This window comes from Vespa crabro, chromosome 10 (genome assembly GCF_910589235.1).
Source record: "Vespa crabro chromosome 10, iyVesCrab1.2, whole genome shotgun sequence".
Taxonomy (NCBI): Eukaryota; Metazoa; Arthropoda; class Insecta; order Hymenoptera; family Vespidae; genus Vespa; species Vespa crabro.
The window spans coordinates 6554492-6581991 of record NC_060964.1 but is presented as its reverse complement, the minus strand read 5'-3'; the positions used below and the strand labels follow the sequence as shown (position 1 = coordinate 6581991).

The 27500-nt window shown below is 26.7% G+C and overlaps 4 protein-coding genes and 1 long non-coding RNA gene across 18 annotated transcripts in view; 3 read left to right on the top strand and 2 right to left on the bottom strand.

Annotated features, from left to right (window-relative positions):
• LOC124427316 (GTP-binding protein GEM) overlaps positions 1 to 5393 on the bottom strand; it is a 39865-nt gene extending 34472 nt beyond the window's left edge. The window contains exons 1-2 of one of the 8 annotated variants that reach the window (XM_046970076.1): positions 5071 to 5393; positions 1986 to 3066 (exon numbers count right to left, since the gene is read on the bottom strand). In XM_046970076.1, coding sequence (XP_046826032.1) covers positions 1986 to 2241 — 256 coding nt within the window. In that variant the 5' untranslated portion in view covers positions 2242 to 3066; positions 5071 to 5393. The remainder of the gene's footprint in view (positions 1 to 1985; positions 3067 to 5070) is intronic. The other 7 variants (XM_046970080.1, XM_046970079.1, XM_046970077.1 and 4 more) reach the window with 7 other exon arrangements.
• Positions 5394 to 6276: 883 nt separating this feature from the next.
• On the top strand, positions 6277 to 12524 carry LOC124427609 (zinc finger protein on ecdysone puffs). Of its 2 annotated transcripts, none has more exons than XM_046970736.1 (10): positions 6277 to 6420; positions 7000 to 7335; positions 7500 to 7643; positions 8508 to 8737; positions 9316 to 9718; positions 9811 to 9969; positions 10283 to 10523; positions 10629 to 10823; positions 10951 to 11135; positions 11271 to 12524. In XM_046970736.1, the coding sequence occupies exons 2-10, from the start codon at positions 7009 to 7011 to the stop codon at positions 11769 to 11771; spliced, it is 2385 nt and encodes a 794-aa protein (XP_046826692.1). In that variant the 5' UTR covers positions 6277 to 6420; positions 7000 to 7008; the 3' UTR covers positions 11772 to 12524. The 2 variants fall into 2 exon arrangements, with proteins under 2 accessions (XP_046826692.1, XP_046826693.1); XM_046970737.1 differs by having other exon boundaries at positions 6332 to 6420; positions 6977 to 7335.
• Positions 12525 to 13361: 837 nt separating this feature from the next.
• LOC124427611 (cytochrome P450 4C1-like) lies at positions 13362 to 19520 on the top strand. Its single transcript, XM_046970745.1, has 13 exons — positions 13362 to 14314; positions 16189 to 16344; positions 16472 to 16581; positions 16876 to 16966; positions 17057 to 17248; positions 17344 to 17437; positions 17566 to 17668; positions 17759 to 17873; positions 17967 to 18082; positions 18194 to 18262; positions 18407 to 18575; positions 18739 to 18918; positions 19034 to 19520. Exons 2-13 carry the CDS (start codon positions 16194 to 16196, stop codon positions 19195 to 19197), a joined length of 1554 nt encoding a protein of 517 aa, XP_046826701.1. The 5' UTR covers positions 13362 to 14314; positions 16189 to 16193; the 3' UTR covers positions 19198 to 19520.
• Positions 19521 to 20707: 1187 nt separating this feature from the next.
• Positions 20708 to 26880, top strand: LOC124427610 (cytochrome P450 4C1-like). Of its 6 annotated transcripts, none has more exons than XM_046970739.1 (14): positions 20708 to 20988; positions 21740 to 21858; positions 23734 to 23889; positions 24019 to 24128; positions 24299 to 24389; positions 24480 to 24671; positions 24767 to 24860; positions 24993 to 25095; positions 25186 to 25300; positions 25394 to 25509; positions 25621 to 25689; positions 25795 to 25963; positions 26099 to 26278; positions 26394 to 26880. In XM_046970739.1, the coding sequence occupies exons 3-14, from the start codon at positions 23739 to 23741 to the stop codon at positions 26555 to 26557; spliced, it is 1554 nt and encodes a 517-aa protein (XP_046826695.1). In that variant the 5' UTR covers positions 20708 to 20988; positions 21740 to 21858; positions 23734 to 23738; the 3' UTR covers positions 26558 to 26880. The 6 variants fall into 6 exon arrangements, with proteins under 6 accessions (XP_046826695.1, XP_046826696.1, XP_046826697.1 ...); XM_046970740.1 differs by having other exon boundaries at positions 20716 to 20742; XM_046970741.1 differs by lacking the exon at positions 20708 to 20988 and adding an exon at positions 21476 to 21494.
• The window catches only part of LOC124427612, a 2108-nt gene continuing 1081 nt past the window's right edge, over positions 26474 to 27500 (bottom strand). Inside the window, exon 2 of the long non-coding RNA XR_006942993.1 lies at positions 26474 to 27293. This is a non-coding gene — a long non-coding RNA (uncharacterized LOC124427612). The remainder of the gene's footprint in view (positions 27294 to 27500) is intronic.

The following is a 27500-nucleotide window of genomic DNA, read 5'->3' as shown; positions in this document are numbered from 1 at the left end:
AAAGAAAAAGAAAAGAAAAAAAAAGAAATATATATATATATATATATATATATATATATATATATATATATATAAAAATGTATATAACTGAAATTTTTCATTTTAAGAACGTAATTTAACGTTTCGAATTTTTACCAGGTCTCATCTCATGTAGATACGTATATGCGTACGTATGTACGTACGTTTATACTTTTGTACAATCGAATTGTAGAAACGAAAAAAAATATATACGTGGTGTTCCGAATGATTTAAATCATACTTTAAGAACGTATAAAGGTAATTCAATTTAAATTAAACTTTTATGTCTCCTATCTCTTTCTCTTCTTTCTCCTTATGTTAAAAGTTATAATTTTAAATGACGAGAAAGGAAAAAAAAAAAAGAAAAAAAGAAGAAAAAAAAGAAAGGAAACTCTGATCGCGTTAGATCATTTCAAATCTAATTTAAAGTTTCACGTTATGTCGTTCAACGATAAGCAATCGAACAATCAACTTTCTAAATCCTGTAGCGTAGTAAGTCAGCCGACATGGCCATCATTTATCTCATTGCTGGATGGTCCCTTATTAAAAAATTGCTTTATATATATATACATACATATATATATATATATATATATATATATATATATATATATATATAGTATATAATCCCGTTTCTATAAACTTTTGATATATATGATTTTGATCTTTAAGGGACACCCTATATAAAATACGAATCTCCAAAGGGTTTTATCAAAATAATCCTTTGTACAATATACGTACTTCTTTCTTTCTTTTTTCTTTTTTTTTTTCATATTCCCAAAAATTGCTTGAAATCGCAACAATTTCTATTTTCGCGTTTGAACATTTTGATAATATGTCACTCTCTGACAATTTCTACGTTTGCAAAATTTTGCTTAGAGTTTAAGAAAATCGTATGATCATGATCAATGATCAATGATGATGATCAATGATCAATGATCAATGATGATGATGATGATGATGATGATGGCAAGAAAGAAATTAAGTTTTATTATTTTTCCATCTGGAGAAAACCGATCGAAACCTATTTCTTCCTCACTCTTTTTTTTTTTTTTTTTTTATACACATGGATCGTTCTCGAAAGTACATATCTTTTTTTCTTTTTTTTTTTCTTTTTTTTTTTTCTTTTTTTTCTTTTTTTTACCCTAAGTTTACGACGTTGAACATTAACAAAGAAGTAACTGCTACTCTATCTAAAAGTTTCATCTCAAATATATAAGATACTCATTTATCTAGCTCTATTTCTATCACTTTCTCTTGAAAAGAATATCGTCATCTTGAAATTAGAAAAAGAACGAGGGGAAAAAAAAAAAAGTACGAACGATTGAATTCGAGTACATATACTTCTTACTCTCACTCTTTTCTCATTCTCTATTTTGTATCGAGACAGCAGTTCGAACTGTTGTCATTTCTTAAATCAAATTAATACGATTATTAATCATAATTAATTAAGTCCGATCAGAAAAATATTGGGTGATATTAATTGAACCGATGGCACAATTAAATATCAATCAATTACGTACGATCACTATTATGCGTGATCACTAATTGACATCGATTAGGATATAATACGATTTTAAAGGGAAGGAGAAGAGAAAGGGAGAGAAGAAAGAGGGCACGTAGAATAGATTTTTTGGTACGTAAAATTCTCCGGTCAAAAAGATTTCTCAAGAGGAAGCAAAAAAAAAAAAAAAGAAGAAGAAGAAGAAGAAGAAGAAGAAGAAGGAAGAAAAGGATAGAAGATGAAAAAGTGGGGGAAGGAGGAGAGCTCGCACAAAAACGGTTTATTTTGAATAACCAGAAGAGAACGAACACGAATGGGGGCTGTGGGGGATGGGGGCGGTGATGGCGGTGGTGAGATCGAGGAAGAAGAGAGAACGCCGATAAGAAAATAGATAAATCATAATTCTTATTCTAAGAAAGCGTTGCTTTGAAAGAGAACTTTGATTATATGTATGTATGCTTACTTTGTACCGCCCTGCGTCGAATGCTCTTATTCGCTCCGGAAACTCTTGCGCTTTGAGATCTCGTCGCTGGTCTTCGTCTTCTCGTTGGTGTATTACTATCAGGAGTACCGCTACCACTGTCTCTTTCACGATCGCTTTTGTCCCTTTCCTTTGCTCCCGATGGTGGTATGGTACCTAACATTTGTTCCATACTCGAAAAACCAGGGGCACAAATCGAGGCCGATCGAGTTTTACGACGAAACGTTTCTTCCGCCATTTTGTCGGTCAAATATATATAAATATAAATATATATATATATATATATATATATATATATATATTTTGCTTTTGTATCGAAATCCTTTCTTAGATTGATCTCTTGTTTTTCTTTCTTACACTTTATTCTTCTTCTTCTTCTTCTTCTTCTTCTCTCTTTCGCTTTTTTAATCTTCCTTTGATTTTTATCGCATCTTTCGTTTCTTGGGACTTACCATTGCGTCGAACAAAAGACGTAAATATATATTTGTTCGGGATATTTGCACCTTTTTTTTTCTTCTATTTTTTTTCTTTTATATATATATATATATATATATATATATATATATATATATAAAATCTCAAAGCAAATATTTTCCAGTAAAAAAAGTTTACCCAACTTCAAATCGCGCTCTATATCCCCTCGGTTGTTGTCCTTTATAACGTATAAGAGATATTTACCCTCCCAAGAGGCACTTCCGCACGATCCAATGATCCACGCGTTCCCAACGTAACTCGATTATCTTCTTCTTCTTCTTCTTCTTCTTCTTCTTCTTCTTCTTCTTCTTCTTCTTCTTCTTCTTCTTCTTCCTCTTCCTCTTCTACTTCTACTTCTTTTTCTCTTCTTCTTTCTTTCTCTAATCGCATTCTTGATAAATAATTTTGTTTATATCATAATCTTGATAATAGATCATCCTTTTGTTTTTTATATCACTTTTCTTCCTCTCCACTGGGACTCGTACGTTCTACAGATTTTTGAAGATTTTACAAATTGGCCGGATTTTTATACCCTCATAGAAATCCTCCCCTCAATATCATGATATCTGCAAGGATGCCAAAAAACCTCCTCAAAAAAAAAAAAAAAAAAAAAAAAAAAAAAAAAAAAAAAAAAAAATAATATAATAATAATAATAATAAAAGAACGAACAAAAAGTATATAGAAACTCAATCGATCGTTCTTGCGTTTGCAACTTTATTGTTTATGGTTGTGAGATTAAAAAAAAAAAAAAAAAAAAAAAAAAGAAAAAAGAAAAACAAAGAAAAACAAAGAAGAGAATAAATAAATTAACGCGCGCACTAACACTTCGTCAAAAAAAAGGAAAATTGCCTTTCGATCTGACGAGCTTTCTCGTTCTATTTTTGATATAACCCGTTAACGTACACGTTTCATATCTCGTCGTATTTATTAATTAAAAACTACTCGCACTCGTCGACAGATTATTACGAATCTATCGGTCTGTTACTTTTTTCTTTTTTGTGTGTTTTTTTTTCTTTTTTTCATTTTCTTCTTTTTCTTTCGTTTTTGTTCGTTCTTTCGAAAAAGGAAATGCAGTGTTTAACTCCGTCAAACAGTGAATTATATTTCTTTCGATTCGAAAAGAAAAAAAAAAAAAAAAAACAACAGATTGCCTATCAATTAAAAATAAAAAGAAAAAAACATATATATATATATATTTGTGTGTGTGTGTGTGTGTGTATAAAATTTCTTCTTTACGCCCGCAAACATTTGTATTTTTTTTTGTCTTTTTTTTTCGTGTTTCTCTTTTCTTTTTCTTTTTTTTTATCTTTTTCTTTTTTATTCTACAATATGCGATTCGATATTAATAACGAAAAAATTGTTCTCGACAATAATCCGATTTCACGAATTGTACGTTTTAATTTTTTCTCTTTTCTTTTTCTGTTCCCTTTAATTATCTTCGATCAGCAAAATTCATTGGAACTTGGATATACTCGTAAGCGTTTAATACGATGTCCTCTCGTTTTTATTGGATATCATAAAAGAGCTCTGGTAAAGTTAATTAGACGTAAAATCTATTATCTTTGAAAGCTGTAATGTCTCGCATTTAATATTAACACGATACGAAAAGATTTGTTTTTTAATTTCATTATACATGATCCTTTATAACTAGATATATATATATATATATATATTTTATATAATTAAAAAGGAAGACAGAGAAAGGAAAAAGAAATTTATTTCAAATGCCAAATCTACATATTGTTATTCTGGCGTTTGTATTTACCGCCAAAAAACAATTTGCAAGCGCGCAATTCGAATGGAAGAAAAGCAAAGCTATGAATTCTACGACGTGGCCACACGAATTTGTCTTTATTTCAATAAACTAAAACGCGTTCGAAATTACTAACGGAACAAACATATGGAAAGATTTGACTGGTTTTGCGCGTCCAAAACCTATAAATCTACGTTTCTTTACGGCATGTGTCCGTGTTTCTGTATACTTGTACGAACGTACGCACACAAGCTTATTCGTATGAGTCTATGTACGTGTGTTTTGACCTTTTTTAAGTTATTTATATCGAGCTATTCTTAAAATTCAATCCTAATACGTACGTTTTTAACATAAATTATATATATATATATTTTATCAGAATTTTAATAATACCAAATCTGAAATTAATTAAAAAATAGTCCTATGTAAACAGATATATCCTAAAAATGGCACGTGAATCTCACATGGGCTCGTGTGATTTTTCATTTATGTTAACATACTAAAAGACGGTCTTACTCTCTTTCTCTCTCTCTCTCTCTCTCTCTCTCTCTCTCTCTCTCACGACTATTTTTAATAATTCTCTCTATTATCAGAAAAAAAAAAGAAATAATCTAAACTAGTATATAAACGTTTAAATTTCTTTCGAAGATCTACTTATCATTGCCAGCTTACTGTAACTCTTTTTCTCTTTCTCTCTCTCATACATACACACAAACACATACGTACACACACACACACACACACACACACTCACATACACACACATTATTTCTGCGAATATAATTTCGTCTCACAGTAATGCAATTATAAACGTCAAATATAAATTATGTTTTGCTTACTTCGTAAAGAAAAAAAAAAAAAAAGGACTATACCCTTTTTTCAAAAGCAACGTTTATCGATTGTGTTGATTATATGATTCCTTTTTTAAACCCTTCACCCTTTCTTCTCCTTAATATCCCTTTGTCACTTTAATTAATTTATTTACTTTATTTATTTATTTTTGTTTTCTTTTTCTCACAATCCCGTGTCTATCACTTAGTATATCTCTTGTCTTTCTCGGACAAGAACGAAGTTTTGTCGCGCTTCAATGAGGAAAAAAAGATCACCGAAGGAAAAGAAAAACAAAACCTCTGTACCGTACGACGACGCGCGGAATACTGAACAACCCCAGGCACGACAAGGCACACGCTAGGCATCGCGCCAACCCGTACGTGTTCGGCTATATACGTCATAGTTCGGCGAACCTCGTGTCTCTCCTTCCATATCTTTCCCCGCCCTTTTTCATCAAATTCTAAGAAACTTGAAATAGAATACCTTTCTCATTTTTTTCCTTAAGATTTATGCATATCGCATATTTATATATATATATATATATATATATGTACATTACATATGTACATCATTATTTCCTCGAATATATTAAATATTATATAATATGGATTTTTTTTTTCTTTTTTTCTTCCTTTTCTTTTTTTTTCCTTTCCTTATTTCTTTTTCTTTTTCTATAAGAAGGTAAATACACTACACGTTGATACATATATTGGTTGATAATTAATTTAATCATTTTTATATCTTCGATCGATATTCTCGAATACAATCGATATTTTTTAATAATATTATTATTACTAATGGCATAAAGTTAATATCTATTAGTTATATTATTGCTTAGTAATTACGATTAAAAAAATATAATGATCCTTTCTTGTTTTTAAATTTTCAAAAGAACCATTTTTTATTGCAGTATTTATCACTTAAAATATATATATATATATATATATGTATTTATAAGATACTACGAATTGGATTATTTTAATTTCCGTTACGAGGTATCGAATTACGAACCAATGAGATCGTTTCTAACCTACAAGCTACCAATCGTACAACGGAGGAAGCTCTTTTGATTGGCTAACTCGATTAGCCAATCAAAAATTTACGATATTTACCAATTGAAAATATTTTATCGCATAGATAAGTGGACATTGATTATCGATTTGAATTTCGTGTTAAACGATTGTATTAATATAATCGTACGTTCGTTTTAACTTACATATTTTTTCTTTGCGATCTTTAAGGTTTAACAGTTTGCAACAATTATTGGTTAAGCGTTTGGCAACCCTGCTTTGGCAATTTCCATTTCGCTTTAGGCTTGGGTATATTCTTTCTCTTATTCCACGCCCAGACATATTTCGGTAAGTATATTATTCAAAATATTTCATTATTTTCAACGAATTTTAAAGAATATTCATAAAGAAAAATTATATCATTGAAAATAATATGTAATATCATATGAATTTTCTAATATCGAAAGATAATATATGTGTATATATATATATATATATATATATATACACATATATTTTCGTAAGGACGCCTACGATAAATTCCTTACAGATTTACGACGGCGTCCTGTTTTATAAAAATCCATATAAATTATTTATTCAAAACGAAATATTATTATTAAGATCATCGAGATTCGTATTAATTTTATTTACATTTTATTGGATTTCTATGATATATATATATATCTGTATTTCGTAATACCGAAAATAATTTTATTATCCTTAGATATTTAGCGACATGAGACGCAATAGATTATATTGATGAATAAATTCTCAAATATTTATCCGATGTATATAGATGTTTCTAATTGTATATTCAAATTTTTATATGTATATATATAAATATTTATTGTACCATAAAACTTTGGAGTATCGTCATGATTATTCTAAAATGTATTTTTAATAGATTCGCGTCTAATCGTCTTACAGAAAATCAACATGTCTTTTAATCGTGGATTAAAAAGAGATTCCTTCGGGAATCGAAACTTCAATAATCGTGGTAATAGCGGAGGAGGTGGAGGTAGACCTGGTAATATTGGTGGAGGAGGAGGAGGAGGTGGAATGGGGAACAATATGGGTGGCGGTATGGGTGGAGGAGGAGGAAATAGCGGTATGAATCCTTGGGAAGGTGGAATGATGCCTGGAAGAGGAATTTTACCTACTCCAAATAATAATATATCTTTGGCTTCTCCGCAAGCGCAGTTAGCGATAGCTAGTAATCTTCTTTCAAATTTGTTACGTACTCAACAAGAAACGCAACCACAAGTGAGTTCTTATATGTATATATTTTTTTTTTTCTTTTTTTATTTTTTACCCTCCCAATTCCCCACGCAAAATGAAATATAATTTTTGAAATATAAAATTACTGTATAGCTTCCTTAAGATCTTTTTTCGTTTTTTATTAAAACAATTATTCCCTTTTGAATAAGGTACCATCTTTACTCAGCCTTGGAAATAATTTTTCTGGACCTGGGCCAAACTTTCCAAATCAACAAAACTTTTCATCAGGACGATTTAATGATCGTCCAATAAGACATCCAGTCAAGAATCAACGACCTCAACCGTACAATAAGGTATGCAACTATTATGATATTTTGTTTTTAGAAATAGGCATATGCCTTTCTAAAATATTTAGATTGGATTTTTAAGTGGAAGTTGAAAATGGGCAAATTTTAGTCCACACTTCCTTTCATTCTTTTGTATCTTTGAAACATCCCAATACTTAAAATTCGTCTTCACATATCAAGTTGCTTGATTGACAATTCAGGTATTCGATCAAAAATACTCTATGAATCACAAAGATATAAACAATTGTTATCATTTGACAAAGTTTGTATCCTATGATTTTCAAGGGAATAAATCATCATTATACAATTTCATTATAAATCTCTGCTGATAGATATTGATTTCAAATGTCTCTTTCCATTTGTTCTATGGAAATTAACAACAAATGTTGAGGCACAAATTTCAGTGATAATATATGGGCATTATTTTTCGTCGACTTGTTTCACCAATATTCTGTCTTCTGTCTATCGATCTCAAATAAAGTCGATGGTACAGATATTTTCAAAACAATTGCACGCATGTGGGACTTAAAAGTCTTCTTCATTCCAATGATAAATTTCTTTTGGAGGACAAAAACAGTTTTGTAAATATCATAAGCATGATCATAATGATCATTGCAGATACAAAATAAAACTATGTGCTACGTTTAGCATCTTCAACTAAATGTTATGATTTTCCTTTCCCTTCCACCTTTGAGTGGAATCAATGACCTTCGTTGTTTCGCCATACATGTCCTGCTTCCATATCGAATAGAACATTTTTCTCCCTCAAGTGTCCAGTGGTTCTCTTAGAACCAAATTCGACTTGAGAAGAATCGCAGTTTTATCAGATACTTCTCATGATGGTTTGGTCATTTGACCTACAATGACTAGATGGGCAATCGAGCCCGAGATGGCCCTGCTGGGCGACGTGGCCCATCTGCACAACAATCTCGTGCACCCCAGTCTGGCAATCAACGTATGAATGGAAACCAAAATCAACATCGCAACGATAAATCTTCTAAACCAATTCCTGCCTCTAAACAAAATCAGACTGCCAAAAAGGAACAGCAGGACAATAAGACCTCTGATAATGAAAAAGCAGAAGCACCTGTTGTTAAAAGGTAAGCTCCTGGTGATTGCGAATAGTTTCTTCAAACTTCAGTAAGTCTCATTCTGTCATCTATCTTTGTATGTATGATGTTTCTTGGTTATACTGTTTATAATACAGTCGACACTACTTCCTTTCTCTTTTCTGTCATTAAATTGCATCACATATTTATTCCATATTATAAATGATACTTAGCGAGCATTATTTACTTTTCAATAATGACAATACATTTACACTACATCGAAATTCATACACATATCGATTTATTCTCACATGCCCTTATTATCTAAAAACACCATATCTAGTGTACTTAGTCCGACAATAGTGGACGACTAAAAATTTTCAAACACGATTTGGTGTTCCGTAAAGTGTGAGAAATCTTCTGCCCAATCAATTTTCTAAGTTTTACATACATATCTTATGTATATAATATTACTGGATAATTGATCACATGTTAACATTCTAAATTATGATGTCTATCATAGGCATTTAGATTTTCTTGTTTATGATATACTTATATCAAATCTATAATATAATATTTATGTATGTAAACATATTTCAATGAAAGACATGTATTTATCTTTGAATCAGTGAACCTGTGGAAGAATCTGAAGATAAAAAACGTGACTGGAAGGATGAGAAGAATGAAATGGAAGAAATTAAAACAGATAAGATAAATGATGGAGAAATAAAAATTAAAAATGAAGACGAAGACGAAAGTAAAATGGAGAAATCTCCTGGTACTGCTCCTGCTACTACTACTACTACTACTACTACTGCTACTACTTCCGTTAATGCTACTAATGCCGCTGTTGCTACTAATGCAGCTGTCACAGATGATACATCTAAAGAAGCAAATGCAAATACCTCAGACAAGGATTCAAAAGCAACCGGAAAAAAATCTGAAGCTAGACATGCAGAGAGCCGTTATGCGGAAGTACCAATGAGTCATATGTTTTGTTATATATGCAACAAACACATGTGGGATGGTTATGTAAATAATTATATATTATATTATTTACAAACATATATAATAATAATAATAATAATAATAACAACAACAACAATACAACATTTTTTTTACAGTCCTTTGAAAATCATTTAAGAGGACGTGCACATCAATTAATGATGGAAAAATTGGACGAATCATACAAATTAAAAGTTGATTTAATGAGACACGAATTAAGAGTAGCGGAAGAACAACGTGGACTTAGTTTAAATAATTCTAAACGTCGAGGCAAAAAGGTTTGTGTTGTATTTCAATATATGACATAGTGATCATATAAAATTATATAAAATTACTTAAAATTTATTATTTTTCAAGAATAATCATACTGACCTATCTTTTTTTCTGCTTGTCATTATAATAAAGAGAAAGCAAAAAATGTATACATATATCTGTGCGTATGATAATTATAAGGAAACTTTAGTAAACAATCGTCACATGCTATGTACATTTGTTCTCTCATACAGATACTTTTTAATTAAAAAAAAAAAAAAAAAAAAAAAAAAAAAAAAAAAAAAAAAAATAAAAATACTTTCTATATACAAATTTTAGATTCCTGTAGATCTCAATATAAGAGAATATTGTACGATGTGCGATTTAAATTTTTATGGAACATTGTCGACGCATCGTAAGAGCGATAAACATCAACAATTGAAAACATTTTTGCATCCACGTTGTTTCCCATGTTTAAAAGAATTTCCATCTCGTATAGAGTACGATGAACATTGCTTAACGCCAGCTCATATGAAAAATGCTGTACAATGTGAGGAACAACGTAAGAATAAAAAGAAAGGTGAGTTGAAGCGCATTAAAATCCAAAATCATTGGGCATACGTTAATTTTTTAATATAAACGTTATTCGACAAACGTATTATTTATGATGATAAAATAATTACAGAAAAACTTGGAAAGGGCGAAGCCGAAGTACGTAATGCCGATGATGAAGAGAAGGACGTTGGTCCTGATCAAAAAAGTGAAAAGGAAGATGAACCAGGAGAACATGAATATATTACTGACATTACCGAAAATTTAAAGGATAAGAAATTTAAAATACCTTCTTACAGGCATTGTCGACAAAATCAATTATCCATAGGTATATAAAAATTTAATAAATTATCTTACGTATAATCAATAATTATAATTATTAACATGCGCGTACTATGAAGTTGTTGTGTATTTATTTAATGGAAAAAAAAAAAAAAAAAATTCTTTTCAAATAGGTAAATCTTTAGTGAAGGAAGTACAAGGATATTACTGTGAAAAATGTCGAAGATTTATGTTATTATCCGAAGACATGAACGCTCATCTTCGTAGTATAACGCATTATAGAAATTTCGTGCAAGAGGTTAAATCTTTAACTGCCAATATCACAAATACAGAATCTAAAGAAACTGAGGATGTTGAGGTAAGCTATTAGTTTTTATTATAAATAAATATAATCTTTTTTATTATATTTTTATATACTTAATTATTTTTATTATATATATATATATAATTATTATTATTAAAATTGTATATGTTTTTTTTTTTTTTTTAACAGATCAAAAGAGATAATTCATCGCAAAATAGCGAGGAATATGAAGGTAATTGGAAACGTCGTAAAATTATCCATTCCGAGGATGAAGATAATGGTGAAACTAAAGAAACACAAGATAACAGCAATGAAAGTTCCTCGGTTCAAAAGAAAACCGACGGTGATGAAAAATATGATCCATTGGAAGCTGATGCAGAATCTGAGGAAGATGAGAATAATGAAACCAGTGGAAATAATGAACAATCCATCGATAATGCCATTAACAATGAACAAGAGAGTAAGAAAACTCCAGCTGAAAAAATGTGGGCTGACATAGACAATGACAATGATCTTGAAATAGGAAATTTAATAGACGACGGCGATGAGAAGGAACATACGGAGCTTGAAAAAACAACGCCAGTTAGCGTTGAAGTTCCGCACACTCCGCAAATGAATAAGTCATCACGTGGACGTGGATATTCACGTGGACGTGGCGGTGGCCCACGTGCACGAAGATCACGACGATAAAACGATAAGAAGGAAAGAAAAGACAAATAAAAACAAAATTGACAACAGCTGGAATTCATAAGCGTATTTTTGAATATTCTATTTCTCTTTGGTAAAAAATTAAAAAAGAAAAAAAAAAAAAGAAAGAAAATAGTGACATCGCTCGGAATAAAACGTAAAACGAAAAATCGTCTGACATATTCTATAGAATTCTTGAGAATTAAAAAAAAAAAAAAAGAGAAAAAAGCATACTAGAATTTAATACATACTTTTACAACTTATTATATTATGTAGAAATACTTTTAATGAGATTTTTTTTTCTTCCTCTTTTTTTTTTTCCTTTTTTTTTTTAATTTTCGATATCACACTTAGCGGAACGAACACCATTCACGGAATAAAACTTTATTTTATTCCGATATAACTTTATACAGTCATAGATTATATCTGTCCGTCATAAAGCATTAATTTCACATACAGATTTGTATTGTTTTTTAATAGCTTCATATATATATATATATATGAATATATATATATATATATACACATACAATGTAGCATTATTATTATTATTATTATTATCATTATTATTATTATTATTATTATTATTATTATTATTATTATTATTATTATTAATACTTATACTAATATTACATATAACTCGTCCGTATTAGATGCTTAAGATAGAAAGAAAAAAAGGAGTATATAAAATATCTCTACATGCTATATTATAGATTACTATTACAATATCCGAAAATAAAACTTTGTATGTTGGAATTAGAAGTTATAGATTGATGTAAGAATGATCTTTTTTTTTATTGACATTCGTGAACGGTGGCAATATAATTTAAAAATCAGATTTGTTTGCTCGCTACAATATCGTAAAAAAAAAAAAAGAAAAAAAAAGAAAAAAAAATATAAAAAAAAAAGAAAAAAAAACAAAAAAAATGAGAAAGAAAAAACTGTCTTGTGCGGTTAATAGATCATTAAGTAACATATTCTTAATTTATACAAAATGATACGTATACTTGAGGATACATGTATATTTGTATACATGTAAACTGTTGATTTTAAACAGGAAAAAAAATATTAATTGCGAAATCTATATATAATTCGACATGGTTATATAATATATATCTGCGAATTGACAGGTAATGTAAATAATTTTTTTTACTTTTTCATTTTTAACTTTATTCGTATATTAGAAATAAAAAAAAAAAAAAAAATGAAAGAAAGAAAGAAAGATTAGAGGATGAGGAGGAGGGAAGGGCGAGAAACGGGATTCAGATAGAAATTAAAAAGAAAAAAGAAAAAAGAAAATGGATATTAATAACGAATGGAAATATTTACTTTGCGCAAAGCAATTGTACGATTTATTATTATAATTACGAGAAGCATCCACAATTATATAAAACACACAATGTCATTCCAATAGATTTTTCTGTATTAACGTAAATATAATATCATAAAAATAAATTCAATAAGAATATATGAAGAATCATTGTATACGGGAATTTGTTTCGTTTTTCATCTCTTATTATTTATTAATATTAATTTTTTATTTTATATATACATATGCATGTATATATATATTTTTTTTTTTTCTTTTTTTTTTTTTTTTTTTTTTTTAAGAAACATTTTTGTACTCATAATCTACGCATTGATAAATATGTGCTATTAAAAGACAAGAGAGAGATAAAATTGAACGAAAGTATCAATATCTATTGTTATCTTTTTCAATATCTTCTCATTTTGAAGAGGATTATAAAATTTATACACGTGTTACAGTAATACATCCGGTAAGAATGTTATCATCGATCACTCTTTCCAGTTCCTTTGATTACTAGAAAATTGAATTTTTCAAATCAAGATCATTTTAAATATATATGTATATATATATACATTTATATATATATATATATGTGTATATATATATATATATATATATATTTTAAATATGTATATGTATATATGTACACATATATATATATATAAAATAATTATCTCTTTGATGCAATCACTTAAAATGATTTTAGAAAATATGCAAATACAATCGATGTGATCTTCTAAATAAAATAAATAATCGTGTTTAATAAAAATTCGAATTACAAAAATTTCTCATACATATTTTATTTATTTTTAATGCAATTAAATGTATAGATTAATTCATCTATTTATATATTCGTCTATTGTAAAGCAATTAGATAAAAATCACATCATATATAAATATAATAATCTATTTTTTGTGTGCGCGCGTATATATCTATGTATGTGTGCGTATGTATAAAAGCGCAGATATAAAGAGCAATCGTTCATTTGGTTTAAATGTATAAACATGCATCATATATTTTAAAATAATATTAGTTTATATATCTTACGTGCATATATAAATTAACATTTTGTTGCACTTGTTGGTATAATAAAGGTAAATACATGAAGTTAAATATTTATAAAACATTCTAATGCACCCGCGAGAGTTATTTATTAATCATCGAACGTGCTAACGTCCAATAATTTGTCTTATTAGCGACGTTAAATAATCCATTAACGATTACAATCACAATAACGTAAGTATTCGCATAATTAATTTATTTTCTATTTTATCGTTATATTGTACTTTTATAAGTTGTATTAAGTTTTTATTTTATTTTATTTTTTTTTTTTATTTTTTCTTTTTTTTTGTCACATGCATTGTCATACATAGGAATTATCGTATAAGTTACATCGAGCACTTTATAATTATTATTTTGTAATTTATTGTTATGCAACTTTTTCTTTTTGCAACTAAACCCGTTAATATAGCTCTCGTGTCTTCAGCAATAATCATTCGTAAATAATCATTCTCCAGCAATAATCATTTAAATTAATAATAAGACGATTTAATTACAATGATTTTTATATCGATCATTGATAAAATAATTTATTCGTAATATTACATTGATTGTAATAAATAATACGATAGGATTTAATTTTCGTCAGATATTATAATTAAATTACATAATATGATAAACATATATTATAATTAAATTTTTTATTTTCTTTTATACAATGGATTATATCTTGCTAATCATTTCGGGACTTTTTAAATTGATGTACTTTGAACATATATATTTTTCTAATCTTAACACTTATCTCGAGTATGTATTTAAAAAAATATATTTCGTCATAACTTTAAATTTTGGTATGATAATATCAGATCAGTGTAAAGTTAATACGATAAGAAAAATTTTTCATTTCCTTTTGCATACACACACACATTTCAATATATGTATGCTCAAAGTTCACAATTTTTCATTTTGGTAACCAATCAATCAAATGTATTCTCAATTCTTACTCACTTGTACTATTTAAATTTAATAAAATATTCAAAATTTCATGAGTTATATTAATATAAAGATATTGTGATTATGTATCTGTACGTTGAAATCAAAATTGTCGAGAACATTCTGAAAAATTTATTAAAATATTTGAAATTTTATTATTACTATTTTACTATTGATTATATGCAGAATTTGATAGTTTTTCAATTCATACATAGCGATCCAAATAAATCAATATCATTGTGTTTTATAAGAGAAGATTAATGAAAAAGTAAAAAAAAAAAAAGAAAAAAGATTGAAACACTACAAGAGACATTTGATATTTAAAAATTATATCTTCGTAGTAGATTCTTCAATAATGATTATTGTAATTGATAAAAATTTCTGATTTACGATAATTTCACGTACGAGATAACGTTTATATACTACCACCGACATTTTACCTAATTATCAATTCGCTTTAACATTATTATTACTTTAATCCTTAAACTATCCAAATGCATCATTATTATCCTATCATGATCAGATCAATATCATCAATATAAATTGTGAAATGATTAAATCAGGCATTTATTGTACCAGACATATGCATGTCTACTACTCACATTAGGTTTAAAATGAAATTAATATTATAATTGTTTCCTTTTTCTTTCGAGTTGTGACAGTGTATTGTGAGGGTATATTTAATAATTCTTGATACCTCATCGATTTCGTTATATTTATTTTTTTTTTCTTTTCTTTTCTTTTCTTTTTTTTTTTATTCCTATATTATTCTCCCCTTTCGTCAATTAAAGCTGGTACGTGAAAATTATCTTTACGATTAATAACTCAATCGTGAAATAATACATAAAACGAACGATAACAAAATATAATGATAATTTTAATTTAATATTAATGACCGTCCGTTATCTAATTCGTTAGTGTATATTTAATTACTAAGATAATTATAATTTCTATTTTATATTAATAAGATTACATATTACCCACAGTAATTTGTTTTTTTTTTCTTTATTTGTTTTTGCTATCTATAAGATTATATATATATATATATATATATATATATATATATATATATATATATATATATATATTATTAAATTAATTTTTCGCTTCTTTCATAGATATAATGTTCACGATCTTATTGGGTTTTATTTCATTTTTAATCTTATTACACTATTTTATAAAATACCGAAGAATAGGAAGACTCCTTGAACTAATTCCAGGACCAGAATCAATTCCGATAATAGGTAATGTGCCAAGATTTCGATTAGAAAATGGTAAGTACCATTTGGGAAAAAAGAAAAAAAAAGAGAAAAGAAGATAACGTTCGTTCGAGCGTACTCATTGTTTAACTTAACATTGAATATTAATATAACGTTAACACTTTATTTATTTATACTTTAGATGATGCTTTTGATAAACTTGTCGGGAATGATAAAACACATTATCCAATATATAAAATATGGTCCTTTTTTTTTGCGTCAGTAGCTTTACTTCATCCGAATGATGTTGAGGTAAGTAATGATAAGTACAAAATCATAGTAAATTTTATCGTAATTTATTATAAAAATAATATATGCGTACTTTTTAATACAAACGTTTATGAGTAATGTGATATTTTTCTTTTTTACTCATTTAAGTTAACGTAATTTTATTGGAAAAAAAAGAAGATATTTATATATATACATATATATATAAATATACATATATATATAAATATATATATAAATATATATATATATATATATATATATATATATATATATATGTATATTCATATTTATGTAAATTTTTTATTTCCATCGTAGAAACTAATGAGGAGTAAACAACATATACAAAAAAGTATAGCTTATAAATTCCTACAACCTTGGCTGTCCGAAGGATTGATAACGAGCAGTGGTAATAATAATGATTTTGATATAATAATTTCTAATTAAATAATTATTATTTCTAAGTAAATGATAATTAAGACAAAATCTTATTTGAAAGGTGACAAATGGCAAAAACGGCGAAAATTGTTGACACCTGCATTTCATTTTAATATCCTTAAACATTTTGTTATGACATTCAACGAGGAGGCAAAGTATCTTATAAGCATACTCAATGAAGAAACTAAAGATGGACCAATAATTAAAGATCTCATGTCATTTATTACCGAGCACTCTTTAAACGCTATATGCGGTTAGTTAGTCAATTCAGATAAATATCTTAAATATAGTTTTTATAATATTTATTAAAAAGGATAAATGATTTATATTTAATGTTTATTTTCGTAGAAACTGCAATGGGTACATCTTTAAAGGATAAAAGTGAATTACAGAGTAAATATCGCGAAGCTGTACACGCTTTTGGCAGAATCGTGCCGTACAGGTAATTAAACAATTCTATATATATATATATACATATATTTATTTATTCAGAGTAGATTATCGCTCTAATAATAAGAAAAAGATTTATCGTTCTTTTCTCTTGTTTTTTCTTTCTTTTTTTTTTTTTAGATTGGGGAGACCATGGTATCATTCAGATTTTATATTTTCATTTACATCGCTTGGACGAAAGCAGAATGAACTTTTAAAAACGTTGCACAAATTTTCATCAACCGTATGATTTCTTTTATTTTCTCACTTCAAAATCAAGCAAATAATCGATCAATTCGTTTATTTTTTTTTTTTCTTTTTACCATTATTCCAGATAATTGCAGAAAGGAAACGTTTTCATCAAGAAACCAACGGGAAATATTTACAAAATTTCGACAAAATGAATGAGGACGACGTATTCACCAACGGAACCAACGATATTAATCAGAGTATTTTTAATTTTACATTAACAATATATGATTTATAATGTCAATGAAAAAAGAAAAATACAATCTTTAGTTTTTCTTTTTTTTTCGTTACAGATACGTTGATCAAGAAAAGACTTGCTATGTTAGATCTTCTGATAGCCGCATCGATGAACGATAATGAAATCGATGATAAAGGAATTCAAGAAGAAGTCGATACTTTTATGTTTGCCGTACGTGTTAATATTACATAATGCGTAATCTATAACGTGGAATAAGAGTTAAATGAAAATGATTTATGGAAAAAGATAAACAAGAAAATAAAAAATAATATATTGTTACAGGGTCATGACACTACAGCAACATCATTATGTTTTGCTTTGCTCCATATTGCAAAATACAAATCAATACAGGTAATACTTTCGATCCAATTGATTCATATAATAATAATGAAAATAAAGAAATAAAAGAAAAAAGAAAATAGAAAAAAAAAACTACGATAGAAAGGTCTTTGGATCAAAAATGAATAATCGATGCGTTATCCTATTGACTTATAGGAACGTGTAAGAGAAGAAGTGAACGCCGTTATGCAACAGAACAATTGCAATCTGACGATGTCAATGCTTAATGAATTTTCATTCATGGAAAGATGCATAAAAGAATCACTACGTTTGTTTCCCACTACTCCTTTTGTATTACGTTACTTGACAGAGGATTTGCAGCTGGGTATGTGATGTAATTTAATAAAAAATAATAATTTATGTTTAACAATGCCCTTTTTCTGGACAATTATTCGAGATATCAAATGATAGAACTAACGCGCACGTATTATATATATATATATATATATATATATATATATATATATATATTTATCTTTCTTTTTCAGATAATTATTTAGTCCCAGCCGGTGTTAATTGCCGTGTAAGCATCTACCATTTACACAGAAATCCAGAATACTGGCCAAATCCAAATGTTTTCGATCCCGATAGATTTTTACCAGAAAACATGAAAGGACGTAATCCATATTCGTACATACCATTTAGCGCAGGGTTACGCAATTGTATCGGTAGGTATTGCAATCAACAAACGATCACTTCGAAATTATTTATTATTTCGGCTTTGTACTTTCCTCTTTTTGTTTTATTCATTTATTTTTTATATTTTTGTTTTTACTTTCACAGGTCAAAAATTCGCTATGCTCGAAATGAAATTAATGATAGCTTACATATTACACAACTATCATTTGGAACCAATCGACGAATTAGATGATATTAAAATTACAGGAAATATTATTTTACGTACTTCTAAACCTCTTCGAGTCAAATTTATACCAATAAAACAATAACGATGAAATCTATTATTTCGCTTTATAATTTTCCAATTTAAATGAAATAAATCGCAATTATAATGTGACTTATATTTTCTATAATTTCTGTATATCCTTAAAAACGATTTTTCGTGAAAACTTTTAATAGTTTATACTAAACATTTTGTATTATATAATTTTTGGTACAAATCATACGACAATATAAATTATTGAATCGATTCGTTTATGAAAATGAAATATTATAAGAATTATATTATATTCATTAATACGAAATAGGCATTGATATATGATCGCTAATTGATTCTACGAACTTGGCTATTAATAAAAATCTCCAAACGCAAGCGCATTGATATTCTTATTTGAAATTATTTAATAGAACTAATAATTCCTGCAAAAATATTACACATGCACCTTACTTTATCGATTTATTTATTTTATATCACGCGACCATCGAATAACAATAGAATAACAATTTTGACAATTTGATTTAATACTAATTAGAAGAATTTTGTATGTGCTTTTTTTACTTTATTTTTTTTCTTTATATTTATTTTCATTTTCATATTTAAAAATATATGAAACAATTTTTGTCTTATCATTTAGAGAACAAACTACTTTTAGCTCTACTTATTACATCATTAAGATATTTTCTATGTTAATATTTATTATTTTTTTACGATATATGGTATATTATCGACAGGTAATAAATTTTCTTAGCCGATTAGATAATATAGAGTCCAAAGACTAAGACTTTCTGAATAATGAAAAAAAAAACAAGATCTTCCTTGTAACAATAAACATTTTTAATTGTTTATTTTCGTTGTATGTTTTAAGGATAATTAGTTCAGTGAATATAGTATGAAAAAGAAAATGAATAAAAACAGAAAAAAAGCATCCATAATACAAAATAAAAAAATACAAAAAATATATATATAAATACAAATGGTAAAAAAATAAGAAAAATATATATATATAAATACAAAAATATAAAAATATAAATACAAATGGTATGGTGATATTTCGACGTAATGAAATGAGAAAAAGTTTTGGCTCGATTTTTTTAAATACAAAAATTCGTGAGCCAAAATCTGATTGAATATCTACCGAATAGGAATATTATACCTACATATATTTGATATTATATCCTGTGAATGCCTACATATATATATATATATATACTCAGTATAGAATTTCTGTTTATTATAATTCTCATTATTATTTTTTTTTTCATCGATTAAAAGAAGGAAATAAAATAGTATTATAGAGAAGAGAACAATGGCGACACGACGAAGACGTACGGACAAAAGACGAACGAACGAATAGAGAAGGATGAACTTATGCGGGCACTAGTGCGAGTGAGAAAAATAGAAGTTAAAGCGAAGAAGAGAGAAAGAGTGAGAATAAAAGAGTGGAGTTAGAAGAAAATACGAAACAAAGAAGGAAATAATGTGAAGAGATAATGGATAAGACGACTGAGAAAGAAATAAAAGTACAAGGTTGAAGTTGCACAGTAACAAATTGAACGAGTGTCGATCCCGTCACAATAACGCAGCTCTCTGTTATGTACTATATTATACTATTCTATAGTTTTTTTATATCTCTAATAATAATTCCTATTTACATTCGTAGACAGTTTAAAGAATAGAAGAGTGCATCGCGAGAACGTTTATCATAATTTATTAAAAATTTTTAGAGGAATAAAAACGAGAAAAATCATTTACAAGGAACTAAGATATAGATATAATCTGTCTTAAAAGATCATCGTTCATTACTTTTATCGTTTACTTTTTTTTCTTTTGATATTCTTCAGTGAGTAAAAAATCAATTGATCTTTCCATATAAACTCATTTCATTTATTTTATTATATTCTTTTTCGTTTTATCCAATAATTCATATACGACATCTCTCTCTCTCTCTCTCTTTCCATTTCTTTGGATTATTAAAAAATCAAATTTTTTAAATCAAGATCATTTTATATTTATACACATATCATATATATATATATATATATATATATATATATATATATATATACAAAACATATTTATAAAGTAATTATTTCTTCGAAGCAATCTAAAATTACTTGAAAAAATGTACAAATAAAATCGATATCTGTACTTTTAAATAATATTTAGATATCGTGTTTTATAAAATTTCGAATTAAAAAAATTCCTCCCACAAGTCTATTTTGATATTATGTTGATTTATAACATCACAAGTTTCTAGATTAATCGATGTATTCATATGTATCCATTTATCGAAGTAAAACTAATTAGATCAAATTCATATCAAGTATAAATATAATAATATATTGTGTATGTATGTATGTGTGTGATTATGTGAATGTATATAAAAGTGCAGATATAAAAAGCAATGCTTCATTCGCTCCAAATGTTTTTATATATATATATATATTTTTATGTGCTTTTTTTAAAAATAAATATATAATAAATTATATATATATATATATATATATATATATATATATATTTATATACACATGCACTTATTTTTAAGAACAAATATCAGTTATTAATATTAATGAATTTATTTCTCACAGTTTTTCCTTTGCGCATTTATGCAACAAATGTGATTATATAAAGTTGAATTTGTTTTTGAAACATTCTAAAACATTCTCGTGAGTTGTTTATTAATCATTGAACGTACTGACATCGAGTGGTAAGTCTTATTAACGACATTAAATATTCTATTAACTATTACAATCACAATAATATAAGTATTCGCTTAATTAATTTTTTTTTTTTTTTCATTTTATCATTATACCTTTATACTGTATTTTTATAACTTGTACTAAATTTTTATTTGTTTTACATCAATTTCATTGTCATACTTACGAAGTATCGTATAAGTTAGATCAAGTATTCTATATTTATTATTTTACAATTTATCGCTTTTTTTTTTTTTTTTTTTTTATTACAATGGTTTTAATATTAATCATTGATAAATAAAATAAAACAATTTATTCGTAATATTATAAATTTTCCTACGATCATTTCGTGAGATATAATAATTAAATTTTATTTGTACAATATATCATAATAAAATTTTATTTATGTAGTATTATATATATGTGATAATTAAATGTTTCCAATTGTATCATATATTATATTTTATTAATAATCGTGGAACTTTTTAAATCGATGTAATTTCAACATATATATATTTCTGTAATTTTTACATTTATCTCGTTGTAAGTGTCTACGAGAAATATATTTCATCAAAATTTTCGTCTTAATGCTTAATAAGATTATATTACATCGGGTTGAAGTAAATACGATAAGAAAAATTTTCGTTTTCTTTTACAAACACACACACAAACACACATACACACACACACACACACACACACAAACATTACTATCTATGTACACTCAAAGTTCTCTTTTTCTCATTTTTACATTCAACTAATTATATGTATTTCCTATCTTTACACTATCGCTATTTAAACTGATTAAAATAATCGAAATTTTATGTGGCCTCGATAAATTATATCTCTATAGAAATTTTATGATTATGTATCTATACGTCACGATTGATATTGTCGAGAACATTATGAAAAATTTATGAAAACATTTGAAATTTTATTATTGCTAAGAGATACCGACTATACGCGATATTTGATAGTTTTCCAATTCATATGTCGCGATTCAAATTAACAAGACCATTGTGTGTTATAAGAGAAAATTAATGAAAAAGTATTAAATAAAAAAAGTAAGTAAGTAAAAAATAAAAAAAGAAACTGAAATGTAAAACAAGAGACATTTGATAATTAAGAATTATATTTTCATTTTATATTCTTCAACGTTTATTGCGATTGATCGAAGCTTATGATATATAACATCACTTATATACTACTATCTATGTTTTATTTATTATACCATTTTGTTTTAGCAACATAATGATTATTTTTATCTTTCATAATTATACGATTACCAGTCTCCATTAAATTACACATTTACTGTTCCAGACATACGCATGTCTACTACAAACTCTGGGCTTAATTTGAAATTAATATTTTAATTGTTTTCTTATTCCATCGAGTTGTGAAAGTGCATTTAATAATTCTGAATACTTCTTCGATTTCGTTATATTTATTATTTTTATATTTATTATTTTTTTTCTCTTTTTTTTTTCCTTTTTCTTTTTTTTTTTCTTTTCTTTTTTTTTTTCTTTTCTTTTTTTTTATTCTAATATTATTCCTCTTCTTCGTCAATGGCAGATAGTACGTGAAAATTATCATTACATTAAATAACTCGTTCGTAAAATAAAATATACAACGATCAATAACAAAATATAATGTTAATTTTAATTTAATATTAATGATCTTTTTGTTATCTAATTCGTCACTATTCATATTACCCATAGTAATTTGTTTTTTATTTTTATTTTTTTCGTTTTTGCTATCTATAAGATTATATATATATATATATATATAATCTTATATATATATATATATATATATATATATATATATATATTGTGTGTGTTATGTGTAAAGCATTTTATTCAATTATTTTTTCGCTTCTTTCACAGATATAATGTTCACGATCTTATTGGGTTTTATTTCATTTTTAATCTTATTACACTATTTTATAAAATTCCGAAGAATAGGAAGACTTCTTGAACTAATTCCAGGACCAGAATCAATTCCGATAATAGGAAATGTGCCAAGATATCGATTAGACAATGGTAAGTACCATTTGGAAGAGAAAAAAAAAAAGAAAAAGAAAACTTTTGTTCAAACTTTAATGTGATCCTTTAATGTGAAATTTAATCTGCATTAATATTAATTTAACACTTGATTTATTTATCCTTTAGACGATGCTTTTGATAAAACTGTAAAAAATGATAGAAAATATTATCCGATCTATAAAATATGGTCCTTCTTTTTTGCGTTAGTAATTCTACTTAATCCGAAGGATGTTGAAGTAAGTAATGACAAGTGCAAAATCATAGTAAATTTTTTTTTATAATTTAATATAAAAAAATATATATATATATACATGTTTCTTAATATAAACGCTTATAAATAATATAAATTTAAATAAATTTAAAAATAAAAAGAAATATTTAAATGAATTTTTTCTTTTCACCGTAGAAACTAATGAGAAGTACCAAACATATAGGAAAAGGTACTGGTTATAGATTCCTAAAACCTTGGCTCTCTGATGGATTGCTAATAACCACTGGTAATAATGATAAATTTGATATAATAATTTCTAATTAAATAATTATTATTTCTAAGTAAATGATGATTAAGACGAAGACTTATTTGAAAGGTAACAAGTGGCAAGAACGGCGAAAAATTTTAACGCCTGCCTTTCATTTTAATATCCTTAAACATTTTGTTGTGACCTTCAACGAGGAGGCAAAGTATCTTGTAAGCATACTCAATGAAGAAACTAAAGATGGACCAATAATTAAAGATCTCATGTCATTTATTACCGAGCACTCTTTAAACGCTATATGCGGTGAGTTAGTCAATTCAGATAAATATCTTAAATATAGTTTTTATAATATTTATTAAAAAGGATAAATGATTTATATTTAATGTTTATTTTCGTAGAAACTGCAATGGGTACATCTTTAAAGGATAAAAGTGAATTACAGAGTAAATATCGCGAAGCTGTACACGCTTTTGGCAAAATCGTACCATACAGGTAATTAAACAATTCTATATACATATATATATATACATATATTTATTTATTCAGAGTAGATTATCGCTCTAATAATAAGAAAAAGATTTATCGTTCTTTTCTCTTGTTTTTTCTTTCTTTTTTTTTTTTTAGATTGGGGAGACCATGGTATCATTCAGATTTTATATTTTCATTTTCATCGCTTGGACGAAAGCAGAATGAACTTTTAAAAACGTTGCACAAATTTTCATCAACCGTATGATTTCTTTTATTTTCTCACTTCAAAATCAAGCAAATAATCGATCAATTCGTTTATTTTTTTTTTTTCTTTTTACCATTATTCCAGATAATTGCAGAAAGGAAACGTTTTCATCAAGAGACCAACGGGAAATATTTACAAAATTTCGACAAAATGCATGAGGACGACGTATTCACCAACGGAACCAACGATATTAACCAGAGTATTTTTAATTTTACATTGACAATATATGATTTATAATGTCGATGAAAAAAGAAAAAAACAATCTTTATTTTTTCTTTTTTTTTCGTTACAGATACGTTGATCAAGAAAAGACTTGCTATGTTAGACCTTCTGATAGCCGCATCGATGAACGATAATGAAATCGATGATAAAGGAATTCAAGAAGAAGTCGATAATTTTATGTTTGCCGTACGTGTAAATATTACATAATGCGTAATTTATATTCTGGGATAAAAGATAAATGTAAATAATTTGTGGAAAAGGATAAAAAAGAAAATAAAAAATAATATATTATTACAGGGTCATGACACTACAGCAACGACATTATGTTTTGCTTTGTTCCATATTGCAAAGTACAAATCAATACAGGTAATACTTTCGAGCGAAGTGATTTATATAATAACAAAAAAATCACGATCGAAAGATGTCTGCATTTATAATGAATAATTAACACGTGATCTTATTGATTTATAGGAACGTATAAGAAACGAAATAAAAGCCGTCATGCAAGAAAACAATTGCAATCTCACGATGTCAATGCTTAATGAATTTTTATTCACGGAAAGATGCATAAAAGAATCACTACGTTTGTATCCCACCGTTCCTTTTATATCACGTTACTTGACAGAGGATTTGCAGTTGGGTATGTTATGTAATTTAATAAAAAATAATAATTTATGTTTAACAATGCCCTTTTTCTGGACAATTATTCGAGATATCAAATGATAGAACTAACGCGCACGTATTATATATATATATATATATCTTTCTTTTTCAGATAATTATTTAGTCCCAGCTGGTGTTAATTGCCGTGTAAGCATCTACCATTTACACAGAAATCCAGAATACTGGCCAAATCCAAATGTTTTCGATCCCGATAGATTTTTACCAGAAAACATGAAAGGACGTAATCCATATTCGTACATACCATTTAGCGCAGGGTTACGCAATTGTATCGGTAGGTATTGCAATCAACAAACGATCACTTCGAAATTACTTATTATTTCGACTTTGTACTTTCCTCTTTTTGTTTTATTCATTTATTTTTTATATTTTTGTTTTTACTTTCACAGGTCAAAAATTCGCTATGCTCGAAATGAAATTAATGATAGCTTACATATTACACAACTATCATTTGGAACCAGTCGACGAATTAGATGATATTAAAATTACAGGAAATATTATTTTACGTACTTCTAAACCTCTTCGAGTCAAATTTATACCAATAAAACAATAACGATGAAATCTATTATTTCGCTTTATAATTTTCCAATTTAAATGAAATAAATCGCAATTATAATGTGACTTATATTTTCTATAATTTCTGTATATCCTTAAAAACGATTTTTCGTGAAAACTTTTAATAGTTTATACTAAACATTTTGTATTATATAATTTTTGGTACAAATCATACGACAATATAAATTATTGAATCGATTCGTTTATGAAAATGAAATATTATAAGAATTATATTATATTCATTAATACGAAATAGGCATTGATATATGATCGCTAATTGATTCTACGAACTTGGCTATTAATAAAAATCTCCAAACGCAAGCGCATTGATATTCTTATTTGAAATTATTTAATAGAACTAATAATTCCTGCAAAAATATTACACATGCACCTTACTTTATCGATTTATTTATTTTATATCACGCGACCATCGAATAACAATAGAATAACAATTTTGACAATTTGATTTAATACTAATTAGAAGAATTTTGTATGTGCTTTTTTTACTTTATTTTTTTTCTTTATATTTATTTTCATTTTCATATTTAAAAATATATGAAACAATTTTTGTCTTATCATTTAGAGAACAAACTACTTTTAGCTCTACTTATTACATCGTTAAGATATTTTCTATATTAATATTTATTATTTTTTTACGATATATGGTATATTACCGACAGGTGATAAATTTTCTTAGCAGATAAGATAATATTGAGTCCAAAGACTTATACTTTCTGAAAAATGAAAAGAAACAAAATCTTCCTCGTAACAACAAACATTTTTAATTGTTTATTTTTGTTGTATATTTTAAGAATAAGTTAGTTCAATGAATATAGTATGAAAAAGAAAAAGAATGAAAACAGGAAAAAAACATCCATAATAGAAAATAAAGAATACACAATATGTATATATATATATATATATATATATATATATATATA